The sequence below is a fragment of the Petaurus breviceps genome, unplaced genomic scaffold (assembly GCF_028583685.1).
Source record: "Petaurus breviceps papuanus isolate PSGF00001 unplaced genomic scaffold, PetGlider_PUasm1.0 229, whole genome shotgun sequence".
Lineage (NCBI taxonomy): Eukaryota > Metazoa > Chordata > Mammalia > Diprotodontia > Petauridae > Petaurus > Petaurus breviceps.
This window is the reverse complement of record NW_027185903.1, coordinates 14,843,470-14,856,978: the sequence shown is the minus strand read 5'-3', so window position 1 is coordinate 14,856,978 and position 13,509 is coordinate 14,843,470. Positions and strand designations below refer to the sequence as shown.

At 37.2% G+C, this 13,509-nt stretch overlaps 1 protein-coding gene across 3 annotated transcripts in view; it reads left to right on the top strand.

Annotated features, from left to right (window-relative positions):
* Positions 1–11,752, top strand: part of POC5 (POC5 centriolar protein) — a 65,262-nt gene extending 53,510 nt beyond the window's left edge. For all 3 annotated transcript variants that reach the window (XM_069096253.1, XM_069096251.1, XM_069096252.1), the window contains 2 exons: positions 321–500; positions 11,321–11,752. In XM_069096253.1, coding sequence (XP_068952354.1) covers positions 321–500; positions 11,321–11,458 — 318 coding nt within the window. In that variant the 3' untranslated portion in view covers positions 11,459–11,752. The remainder of the gene's footprint in view (positions 1–320; positions 501–11,320) is intronic.
* The last annotated feature ends 1,757 nt before the right edge of the window (positions 11,753–13,509 follow it).

Sequence of the window (13,509 nt, the reverse complement as noted above, 5' to 3'; positions counted from 1 at the left end):
CATACTTTTTTTTTGAGGGTTTTTAAAGTCCTTATTGTATGCTAGAATATACTTGTATCAGACTGAAGTTACCTCACTTTCACTGAACAATAAAAATTTGGCTTATTCATAATTTTTATAATGTTGTAATCATGAAATTGTGAGACAAATTTTTTGTACTTTGTTACTCATTTTATGATAAGATTTTAACTATCATTAGATGTAACACCACATAGACAGCAGAGTAATAATTGAATTGAATATTATGCATAGATACAAAATATTTAGTTTCTCCAAGGTGATTATGTCCTTGTTGGTTATTTCCTTCTTTGTTCATCTAGTTTGGACCAAAGGTTGTGACATCTGCTCAGCAGAAGGCAGGAAGAACAATTACAGCCCGGATTGCAGGGAGACCTGATTTGCCTACTAAAAGCAGTAGAAATTGTAGCAATTTAGCTGTAATAGGGGTGTTGCCTCCTATGAGTTCTGTTGTTATAGAAAAACATCATCCAGTCACACAGGTAAGTCCATATTTGATGACTTTCTGTGAAAAATATTATTGCAACACAAAAAGAATTTCCCCCCCCAAGAGCATGTGTTCCAGTAAACACTTTTAAAGCTGGCATGCTGAGGAAGTTGTCAGCAACATTGATTTTTTTTTAAAGTCCTCTGTTTGCTTCTTACCATGTGTTGTGTTCTCAAAACTTTGATTTACTCCATTGTTCTTTACCAATCTTTCTTTTGATTTACAAAGTCATTCTTTGCAGAATCATTTCCTGAAAGATACTTTTGGCTATGTAAAGCTTCTATAAGAACTGATCAGATGTAACAGAGAAGGAGCTGGTTATGCTCTGGCAATAGGGGTAAACGATACCACTATTTCTAATTTTGTTAATGGCTGTGTTATCAATCAGTCCCAAACAAAAAATATTCACAAAACAGATTCAAGAGACAAAAATTATCCTCTGTTTTCTCAGTTTTTACCCTTCTTTTAGGTAAACAGTTAAATGTGTGTTTAGCTAAGTTGCATTCATTTAGCAAAGCTACCCATACCTGCAAGTAGAAATTCATGAGAAAGAGAATCATTTCTACATCCATTCTCAGTTTACATGATCGTCTTGTGCACTACAGAGACCAAAGTGTTGAGAGAAACTCATTGATGATGATTTAATTATCTTCCTCCCTGAATGAAGGTGCCTGATATGATATCAGAATGGTTAAATTAAGGAGAAGCCAGCTGGATTAATTTGATAATATAACTTCAGCTATAGTGAACTCTAGTGAGGCTGAAGACCAGAGCTAAGGAGGAAGCCAGAGAGGAAAAAGGTCAAAGCACTTGAAGGAGCTGAATTGTTATTGTAAGCTTAATTAGTTGAATAGAATTATGTTTAACTTTTCAGTTATATGGGGTTTTTCTTTCATTTTGAATAGAAGAGATTGCTACATTAACCATTGTTTTTATATATCTATTTTTTTCTGTTCTATTATTTAACTTAGGATTTTGAAAATAAATACTCTATTAAGGCATAAATGACTTGGCATCTTAATCATGTTATTTCTATTATCAATCAGCTACTAGCAAAAGTCTCAGAGTTGGATGATATTAAGAGGTCATCTGTCCTAAGCCCTAACTCACAAGGAATCCTTTGTACAACATCCCCAGCAACACATAGATCACTCAGCCTCCATTTATAGATCTCCTGTGATAGGGAACTTCCTTCTACTCCCTGAGAAAGTCCATTCTGTTTAGGAACACAGTCAGTTGTTACAAGTTTTTCTTCATGTTAAGCCAAAATCTACTTCTTAATTTCTAAAACTTTTGGTCTTAGTTCTTCCCTTTGAGGCAAAGCAAAACTAGTCTGATCCTTCTTCCCTGTGACAACCCACCGTATATTGGAAGGCTGTGATGATGTCCTCATTAAACTTTTCCTCTCTAGATTTCACATTCATTTTGGGTAGGTGTCATTTGAAGCTCCAACCTCATGCAAGTCATCCTCTTCTATGTATTGTCAGCTTATCGGAGTCCCTCTTACCACATGACACGCTAAATGGAATGTCCTTCACTGAGACTGTCCTGCCTCCCCGCCTTGACATCCTTCTAGTGTTAATGCAGCCAGGATCCCTTTGTCTTCTTCTGACTCCCCTCTTACAGTGTTGATTCACATTGAACTTTGGAGACATTCAAACCTTTCTTTCTAGCCCTGTCCTCCCTATCTTTTACCCATGCAGCTGATTTTTTTAAAACGTCAAGTAAAGGACATGATGTATCTTTATTACATTTCATCTTGTTAGATTCAGCCTACTCTTTCAATTTACCAGGTTCCTTTTGGATCTTAATTCTGTCATCAAATGTATAATATTAGCCTGAATACAAATCACATGCTTCTCTGAAAAGAAAACAAATGTAATTATAGCTAAAAAAAATAATAATACTGATCATAAGCCATTCTTGGGTTTCATTTTTCTCTTGGACAGTTTTTGTGGAGGGTTGGGGAAGAATGTGGCCTATATCCAAACAAACATTGCATTAGCTGTCTCTCCCAGATTCATGTCATCCACAGATTTGATACATGACCTCTGCTTTCATGCAAGTCATAAAAATATGATCAGAACTTGTCCAAGGACAGAACCTTTGGTTATTCTACTGAACATTTTCTAGATTGACATTGATCCTTTAATCACTTCTCTGACTCTGGTCAGGCAGCCAATTCCAAACCTACCCAGTTGTGCTATCATCTAATCCATATGTCTCCATCTTATCCACAAGGATATTATGAGAGACCTTGTCAGATTCTTTATTGAAATCAATTTGTAAATAGAGCAAGCATTTTAAAAAAAAAATTTTTTTTTTTGCTTTTTGGAGGGGCAGTTGGGGTAAGTGACTTGCCCAAGGTGACATGGCTAGTTTTGTATTAAGTGTCTAAGGCCGGATTTGAACTCAGGTCCTGACTCCAGGGCTGGTGCTCTATTCACTGCGCCACCTAGCCGCCCCCAATAGCAAGCATTTTTTAAAGCATCAGCTCCTATACTAAGCACTTTACAAGTATTATTTCATTCAATCCGCACAATAACTTGGGAGGTAGGTACTGTTATTATCCCCATTTTATAAATGAAGAAACAGAAACAGACAGAGGTTAAGTGACTTGCTCAGGGTCACATAGCTAATAAGTGTCTGAGGCCAGATTTGAACTCAGAGCTTCCTGTCTACAGGTCCAGACTACTATCCAATATGCCTCTCCACATCATTCTCCTTCATATACTAATCTTATTTTTAAATGAATTTTTTTTTTGCCATGACTTGTTAATGAAGCTATACTGGCTGGTTCAGCCAGCCTCTTCTTCTTTGTGAGTGTTCATAAAGTATATCTATAATATTCTGGAATTTTACTGGGAATATATACTAAATTCATTTTGGAAAGGTGGGTTTTTCCAGCTCCAGTCCTATAACACCTCTCCTGTTTGACACTGCTAATCAAAGACCATTGACAGTGCTTTACCAGACATATACCCATGAGTTTTCAGTCTGCCTACGTGGGATTTTTCTAACCTGAATAACCTGAACTCCTTTGAGAAAAGCTAGATACCTTTTTTCCTAGCTCCTCATTTATTTGGGGTTTCGTTTCCTTATTTACCACTTTTGTTCTATCTTTCCTACTCTGAAAACCATTGTCCTTGGTAGAAAGAAAATAGAAGCAAAATACAGGAGTTGAGTAGCTTTGTCTTCTCTGTTATTCCTTACCTTACCATCTGATCCAGGCAGGGGTCTTTTACCTTCCTGAAACTTAAAAAACCCCCTTCAACTTTTTGTTAGATTTACTATTTATCACAAACCTCAGTAGGTTCTTTTCTTTCCAACATCATTCTTATTATATATTTGCTAAGATCAAAGTATCTGATGAAGTCTTCACTTGCCTTGCTTTCAGAAAGTAGAGAAAAAAAACGGAAGAAGTGTCTTTTCAGAACCTGATTCTGACCAGTAAGGAGGAACTGACTGATTTAGTGAATTTGGGAACAAAGAAATTTTGACTGCCCCAGTTGCAGTTGATCCTGATGAAGAAGAAGAGGGAGAATTGTTTAAAGATGTGACTTTACAGGGATCTCTCTTGAGTTGTTTAATAAGAGACTCCAACAATGGATGTCCTAATAGTCCTTGTCTCTCAATTCTTTGAAATCTGTCCCCCTATACTCCATGTGAGACCATGTCTATGTTGCCCCTCTGTTTTAGGGTTTTTTCCCACAGAGTTAATGATGATGTTGTCACCTACTTCCAAAGTTCTGTGACTTTCAATTTCACTAATCAGTTCCTCCTAATTAGTTAGAACTGGGTCTGGAATAATTGTCTCCATCATCATTTCTCCCTTTTTCAAGATTACATTGTCAGAAAAGAAAGTGAAGAATTTATCAGCTGCTTTGCTTTTAGCAAATATTTGAAAAGTTTTCATTTGGAAGAAAGAATAGGTTTGTTCTTGGTACCAGAGAGTCAGGCTAATAAGTGAAAATTAGAGGGGGTCAAATTTTTGACTCTTATTAAGAATAATCTCCTAACTAGAACTGTGTAAAAATGGAATGAGTTGTATTAGGTGGGTACCTTATCACTGACGTCATTTGTTAGGAAATCCTAACAGTCCTTTCACAATTAGACAATTCCCTAGTAGTTTATCTTTTTGAGAAAAGGTCTGAAATAGACTCTAGCCCTTCACCTTGAACCCTTTAATTTTTTTACCTACGTAGTTGGGACTGCTCGGAACTTAAATTGTCCCCATAACAATCAGTGATTTTTATACTTTGTAATTGATAAAGAGTTTGGAATTTTAAAAATATCATCTTATACCAAAAATTATTTCCCTGAGAGGACCATTATCTCATCCATTTTAAGAACAGTATCTGAACAGAAATATTGACAGAGTTTTCAAATAAAGATATAAAGTGGTTCACAACAGTAACGTATTTCTCCTTGACCTAGCCTGTCCTATCAGAATTTTTTTTGTTTCTTTGTTATTAAGAGCATGAACACTTCTCCACTGCTGCCCAGCCATCTTATAATGCTAACACATTTTCTTTTTCTTTTATATGGAGGGCATATCAAAGAGTTACTCCATTTCTAAGAACAAAGATTTTCAAACCCAAGCACTATCTTAGTTGTGGTAAGGAAAGGGTATCCAAAATCACTAACCATATTTTCCTCAACATCTCATCATGTATGTATTTCATGCCCTTCCTTACCTGCCCCTTACCTGACATTTAATTCTCTAAAGAACTTATCTTAAGATAATGTGTACTTTGTCAGTAAGTGCTGCCTTCATTGTGTTACAGATTGTTACCAATAGCCATAAACTTGGGTTATAGACACAGTTTTACAGCTGCTAAAAAGTATGATAGTTCAAATTATAATGAAAATTATTAGAAACTACACTTCAGTAATACCTCACAAAAGCAAATTTGCCTTATATGAGAATTTCATCTATACAAAATACAGATGAGGACTAGGAAATACACAAAATCTGAGTGGCCAAAATAAAAGCCACACAGTTCGTGTAGCCCCTGACCCATACATAGAAGAAACTCTTGGGCCCCATTCACTACTTCTTTACTCTTTCTGCAGAATTCTCAAAAGCTTACTTTTCCGGAGAGGAGGGATCTTTAGGGGGAAAAAAGTTTCAATCATAGCTGACAACCTCATTGTGAGAAAAGACATAGAAAATTTAGAAATTTTAAAATAGAAAAATTATGAAAAACAGCTTGTAATACGAATAACCATTAAAAGAAGAGATGAACACATTCAGGAACCAAGTACATCCCAAAATGAGCATTACTATTCAAATGATAACTTTGAGTCATCAAGTACAATTTATCTTTATAAGGAAGAGTACAATCCATCACAGAAAAATTCTTGACTAGAACTGCTCATTCAAACTGTTTGACACATAGAGGAATATGTTATCAGTTATCTTATATGTAACACTTTTTTTCCTGTTATTTCTTTAGTCCTTCAAGGACCTCTGATCTCATCATGGTACTCAGCACCAAAACAAATCACAATTTCTCTTTGCATTAGTAGACTGTTTTGGGGTTGTAACTAAAACAAATTGTGTTCCAGTGCCCTTTAGATAAATTTTACTAGTCTAGTCCTTAGATGTCCCTATCACCAGGCCCATACTCAAAGCTTTCCCAACAGGGAGGGGCCTAAAAGCGTTTGCACGTTGTTTTGGCACAGCCTTTCGAAATCTGTGCTCACCTCCATGCCATGATATGGGACCAGAGTACTATATCAGTGATGGTTCTGCACAAACAAGGAAGTCAGTAATACTACCTTGCTCCAATAGTGCCTGAAGGGCTTTACAGATTTTTTAAAAGTATTAATCATTACAACATTCCCAAAGCACATGGCAACAGGTAATAGATTCATTTTACCAGTGAGGAAACTAGAACTCAGATCAGTGTGACTTAAAATTACAAAATGAATCAATTCATGGGATCATGGATTTGACAGTGAAAGAGGCCTTAGGAGTTAGCTTATCTGTTCCCTTCATTTTATAGATAAGGAAACCAAGGCCCTACAGAGAAGTCAAATGACTTGCCAAGGGTCACATAGGTGTAATAAGTGATTGGACCTCTGATTTCCAGATGTAGTCTTCTTTCTACTGTGCCAAAAGGTGAACATAGAATTCAGGTCTCCTGACTTGGAATTTAAATACTTTTTTCTAACTTAGCCTTGCTACAGTATTTCCCCTCTTTATTGTTTTTCCCATTCTATTGCTGCACAACATATAAGGAAAGCATGTGTCACTGGCTGTCTCTAATGAAAAGTTAGAAGTTTTGAACTCAGCATTGTATTCCTTCTTTCCAGACTTTTAGAAATTTTAGAACCTTTTAGAAATTAAGTTTTTATTCACTATGTCAAGGAATAATTTTATTTCCCTGCCCATCTTTGGTCAGGTTTTACTTGTCTCCAGATTCATCATTTATTAAGTGACTAGTTTATGTAGCACATACGGTAGCTAAGGTTACAAAGATTTAAAAAAAAAAACACATAGTCTCGACCATCAAGTAGCCTGAAATCTAGTAGGGGATTAAGATACCAATACAAGCAACTACAGTAAAGGTAGGATGTGATTTTTTTTAGAAGGGGGAGGATTAGGCCAAGTGCTGTAAGAAATTTGATGAGGGTGAGATCACTTTGAACTGAAGCATCAGGGAAAGTTTCATGGAGAAGGGGCTACCTGAGCTGGGCCTGGAAGAAAGAGAAGGATTTCATCAGCCACAGATGTGGAAGGTGCACATTTCAGGTATGGTAAATCATCTACACAAATGCAGAGGTGGACAAGGCAAGATAAGAACAGAGAGCAGCTAGTCGAGGTGTTTAGCCAGTGTCTGGCCCAATTTGGCCAGAACACTGAGTATACAGAGCAGAAGTGTAGGGAAATAAGTCTAGAAAGGTAGTTGATGTCAGATTGTGAAGGAAGGCCTTCAGAACCAAGCTAAAGAGTTGGTATTTTATCTTCTAAACAATGAGGAAATACTGAAAGATTCTGAGCAAGTTCAAGGGTGAAGGATAATGCACTGTTGAATTTGAAATTTAGAGGATTAAAACAAATGGAGGAAGTAACACTAAAACAAGCAAGAATGATAAACTGGGCAGTGAAGGGCCCAGAGATCAGGAGGAGTAAGAGATGGAAGAAGTATAAGGAAAGGATGTTGTACCAATAGAAAGGAATGCCAGAGTTCATGATCTTATTTTCCCCCACAGTTCCTATGTGTCCTGATCTAGAGGGATAATTGGGCCTGTGATTTCATTGGTATAGAGAATTCCTAGATGAGGAAACACCTTCTAAGAAAACAAGTTGTCACCTTTTCTGCAATTTACATTCTTAGAGAGTTGCCCAAGGCACCAAAAGAATAAGTGAGTCGTCCAGAGTCAAATGGCTAGCATGTGTGGGGAACAGGATTTGAATGCAGGTCTTCGTTCCTTCCAAGGCCTGCTCACCATCCATCACGCCACACTGCTTCCCTCCTCCTGATCTATAGATTTCTTTAAAATGTCCTTTATTCATTTTTTCATATTGAATTCAGTCAATGCATTAAATCTTATTAGCCATAGTTCTGGCTAATTATGTAGAAGATTAGGCATACTTCCAGACAGAAGCTGCATTCTTAGACCCTCATGAGATATATGTGACCTTAGAAGTCATCTTGTTCAAAACCCCCATTCTGCCGATGAGATTTTCCCAAGGTTCCATTGCCAAAAAGTGGCACAACTGAGGAGGGGGAAAATGGCGAGAGCGGTAGCATTGGACTAGGTCCCTTTTCCTTCTCTGCAAGATGAGGGAAAGGAAGTTACAACGAGATGGTTTCTGGAACCCCCTTTACATCTACATTTTATGCTCCTTAACACCAGTATTTGCAGGGAATTATTTTAGGGGCTGGGGAAGAAAAATTAAGATAACCGAGGCTCCACATGGCCAAGTGACTTGCCATGATCACACAGGCAGGAGCTTACCTCCTAGTCTTCTGATTTCCCCTGCAGTGCTCATTCTCATGCAAACGGAGAAAATAACTCCAGTGTTTACCTTCCCCAACAATTTGAACCTGTTTTACATTCCTGTAATGGGACTTTACTCATCGCTTTTGTGGGCTAGCCAGCAAAGTGAAACAAGTAACTTTCATTGGCCCAGAATGAATTAATGACCTAGTATTCAAACTGGCTGTAACTTCTGTGCCCACGGTACATTTCTCTAAGTGTAGTAAGTCTAGAAAGCAAGTCTCTTCAACCTATGCATGGAATCTGTTTGCTTTTAATGGATAGGAGAAGCATAGTAGGAGTACATATGTGTTTTTCAAATGGAAAAACCTTTTTGTTTCTATTCATAATATTTGCAGTTAAAAAAAAAGATAAAATCATTAATAGATGTCATTCCCATTTTCTAGGTAAAAAACACCTCAAGCACCAAAAAATAAATTGAATCTCTGTCAGTAGGACAGAGATTTCGATTTAAATTTGCCAACTTCTGTAAGCCATGACATTCCATTTCAGGAATGTATTTGTGTTCATTAATAGGTTATGGATTATAGAAAACCATAGCCTCCTTCTATTTTATATACTCTGGGCTATGTAAATGAATTAACACCAGTCTAGCTCCATTTTTAAAGTATTGTTTTTTCAGAACTAATAATTGGGGCAGCTAGGTGGGCAGAGTGCTTGCTGGCAGATGTGCAGTCAGAAAGTCTTATTTTCCTGAGTTCAAATCTGGTCTCAGACACTTAGTAGCTATATGACCCTGGGCAAGTCACTTCACTCTGTTTGCCTCAGTTCCCTCACCTGTAAAATGAGCTAAAGAAGGAAATACCAAACCACTCCAGTATCTCTGCCAAGAAAATCCCAAATGGTGTTACAAAAAGTTAGACAAATGAAAAAAAATTGAATAACAACAAATATTTAATAATATTAAACTAGGAATCATATTTAATGCTCTAGCCCCATCTACTAAGTAAGTACAGCCTCTACTACAACTTTTCAATCAAACCGTTTGATTACCTGTTTACAGAAGATTCAGAAGTACAAAACCAGCCATAATTTTATCCACTCATTTTTTTCTCTTACCTACTTTCCACAAGAGGGTTACCGTAAAGCTCTTCTAAACAGGCACCACATAAATTTGCTAGTAACTACATTTTACAAGCATGCCCAGTAGTTTGCTGTGCTTTAAGCTCTCTTAGGGCTAGATCAATATGTTATTATTCATTGTATGCCCCTCAATATCTAGACCAGTGCCGTTAGCATAATAAGCACTCAATAAATGCCGTTCTGAAAAAGCAAATAGCATTACAAAAAGGTTTTGAAATTTGTTAAAAGAAACTCCCAAGAAAATGTGTTTAGAGAAGTACTTCCAAGTGTAGAGAGTAGAAGTTTTTAATATTTTTTGTCACTTGGGATTATATAGGCTCATAAATTTAGAGCTGGCAAGGTCTTTGAAGATCAGTCACAAATCCAGCCTGTCATTTACAGATTTCAAACTAAGGCCCAGAAAAGTGAAATGACTTGCTCACAGTCACTTAAAATTCTTAATTGGAATTTTGAAATATTTTTAATGGAGTCAGACATAGGAAAACATCTTATTTTTAACTGAATCAAATTACTTTCCATTGAAACTAAACACATCTTCAGTTTTGTGAAGTTTACAGTAAATATTTTGATCAAATTATTTAAAATGTTTAGCTCAAAAAATTTAAGATAAATGTCAATAGAAGAATATGATAAAAACTTGTTTGTAGTAGTAAGCAATAGTGCTTATTTTTAACATAGGCAACCATTTTGTTAAAAGTCACATTAACAGTAAATCCTACTGCTAACTACCAAAAATGACCATTGTGCATCTGCAGTTGTAGAGTATTTCCATTATAAATCCAGTGCCAGATGTGTGACCCACCAAGCTAGCTTTACTGCCTTAATGACAACAGTCAAGAATTTACATCTTTTCAGACTTGGGATCTCATTCTTCTCTTAATAAAAAAAAGTACAAAATATAAAATTTACAACATTTGGATTTTCCCCCTTCAGGCAGTACAACCCACCAACCTTTCTTATTAGCATCATCATTGTTTCTTCCACTGTTCTTCCTCTGGTGCTTCATTGTAATGGGAAGCTGAGCCAGAGCACTTGAAGGCTACATCTCACTAAGCAGGAAAGGCTTGGAAACAATTGCAGCCACAAAGACTGGGCCACCAAGTTGTAGAGGGGAGTGTGATTTACATTACTAGGGGGAGCATCCGCAGGAGTGAATCCACAGATCCTTGAAGCAGCCTCTTTAATTTATGCACATCTCTGCCTTAAGTATTGTGAAACACTTTCTGCACAACAACCCAGGCAGGGCACACAGTTAGTTGTATTGCAGTTTAGCAATTATTTCCATTTTGTATAAAATTATTCAGTATCCAAATTAGTTGGAGCAGAACTACCTTCAAGTGAAAATAACCTAAGGTGATTAAAAACAAAAGTTATTTCCCTACAAAGCAATGATTCTTTTCTTCCCGAATAAAGTGGTATTCCATGTGTGCCCAGTGTTTTGTCTTTTGAGGCATATGGCACCTTTCCACCAGAGGATGCCTGGGATCTCTGCTTCAGCCCCAGGAATTCCATTCTGATTTATCCACCTTGGGGGAATGGGCTATGCGTCTCCCTCCTTCCTGATATTCTCCCCTCACAGCTTCCCAGCACCATGGAGCCCCTTCCTAGCTTCAGAATCTATAAAAGATGGAAGATTCTCTTTTCTTGTCAGTTTCAGCACTACAAAAAATGATACAGAATTGTACTGCATTTTCACTAGAGTTAATTTTTCTCTTTCAGCAAACCATTCCTCAAGCTCTTGCAGCAAAATACCCTCGAACTATACACCATGAAACAAGTGGCACAACTTCAAGACACACAGGACCCAGTGGAAAAACATCAGCCCTGAGTTCTCACTCTATAAAAGTGGTTGATTAAACTGAATATAGATATATATAGAAAAGGGTTGTTTTTTTTCAATTCCTGATTTTCCTTGCTGAAAAATTCCCATGGATTTGCTTTCTTGGAACTTTCCAGTGAAGCTTAGGCTGGCTTAGCAGAGCACTGTGGATAACATCATGTTCACCTTTTCAGAATCACCAGAGACAGATTCAATCAAAAACTTATTTTGAAGAAGGTAAAATATCCTTTGTAACTATATGCAGAAATTATTTTAATGTTAATGAACCTTTATTTAAGAAATAAATTGAATATATGCCTTTTTAAATTAAATATGTCTATATGTTTGTCTGGCAACCATATATTGGACTTCTGTCATTACTTCCAAGTGTATAAACCATGATTCTCTTGAACAAAAAAAAAAGACCTTTATGACAGTAAGGCCACCTATGTGCTATGAGAATGTCATGTGGGAGAAGGAACAAGAGAAAGACTTAAGCTAATGAAGAGATTGTGAAAGATGGAATAAAGGCCAGAGGATTTGAGAAGTAGTTGAAGGAGAACAGTTGGGACTGAAGGAAGAGATGAATTTAAGTCAAAGAAACTAAGAAGACTGGGAAATCAAGACCAGAGGAAAGATGAGTAAGACAAAGGAAAGGAAGTCAAATGCTTTATCGAGATACTAAGAATAGCCAACATTTATATAGAGCTTTAAGATTTACAAAGCACTTTACAAATATCCCATTTGATCTTTTCAACAGCCCTGGAAAGTAGCTGAGTTTATTATCCCCATTTGATAGATGAAGAAATAGGCAAACAAAGGTTACATGACTTGCCCAAGTTCACACAGCTAGAAAGTATATAAGGATAGACTGATGTCACCTTGGGAGGTGAAAAGGTCCTGACAAGCTTCTGGAGCTCAGCTCCAGAGATGGCACCACAAGCCTGTCACCACAGGAGTTCTCCAGAGGAATAAACAGAAAAACCAAATACAGTCAGCAGGGAGAATTTTTCAGTTACTGCCCTAGAGAGTTCTGAGTTGGGGCAGCTAGGTGGTGCAGTGCATAGAGCACCGGCCCTGGAGTCAGGAGGACCTGAGTTCAAATTTGGCCTCAGACACTTAACACTTACTAGCTGTGTGATCTTGGGCAAGACACTTAACCCCAATGGCCCTGCCTTCCCCACTCCAAAAGACAAAAAAAGAAAAAAAAGTTCTGTGTTTCTATTTGGGGCATGGCCAAATGACTGATCTAAAAGAGTAGATGAAGGGATTTGTGGAGTATCCTCTCTCCAGATGTATCAGTGTGAAAAGGGGGAAAAAAAATGAATTTGAAAAGGCAGAGGGAAATCCTGAGCTATATCTGGATGTTGGAGGGTAGGGAAAGGTCACACGGAGAAAGAGAAAAAAAACCATTCAGCACTTAAAACTAAGCAATAAATACTAATAGCCCTGCAACCTTTCCATATAACCATTCCAAGCATCCATTAGTTTGAACCTTAGCTCCTATCAGGGTAAAATGGAACCCCAACGGAATACCCTAAAAGTGTACAAGTCGAGACAGCCTGGGCAGGGGAAAAACCTCAAGAATGAAGTTTAAAGACAATGCTGTTGAGGAGAAAGGGGAGTTAATATTAATATAGAAGCACAGCACGGTCCTTTTGCAATTGTGTTAGAGGTGCTCATTCTTAGAATAAGCTGAGCCTAGCAAAAAGAACTGTAGAAAACTGTATATCTTAATGATTTGAGGAAGAAATGGTCAAATGGATTGGACCACTGTTTGGAATTGGTAGGATAAAGATAACTGAATAGAAGCTGGACCTATTCAACTCTTGCCTGTTTTCTATTTTAAAGAGAATAATCTTTGGACTAGATAAAACAAAACCCCCAAAATAGGACTAAGAGGGCATTTGATACCCAAGGTAAATATTTAGATAATGAAAGAGTACCTAACTGCCTCAGTGAGCTCAAGTCACCTGACTCAGATAAATATATCCCCCAAGTTTTTTCTTTCCCAAGAAGTGGCAAAGAACTGGAAACTAAGAGGGCACCCATCGAATGGGAATTCTTTTAAAATAAAAACAAATGGTGA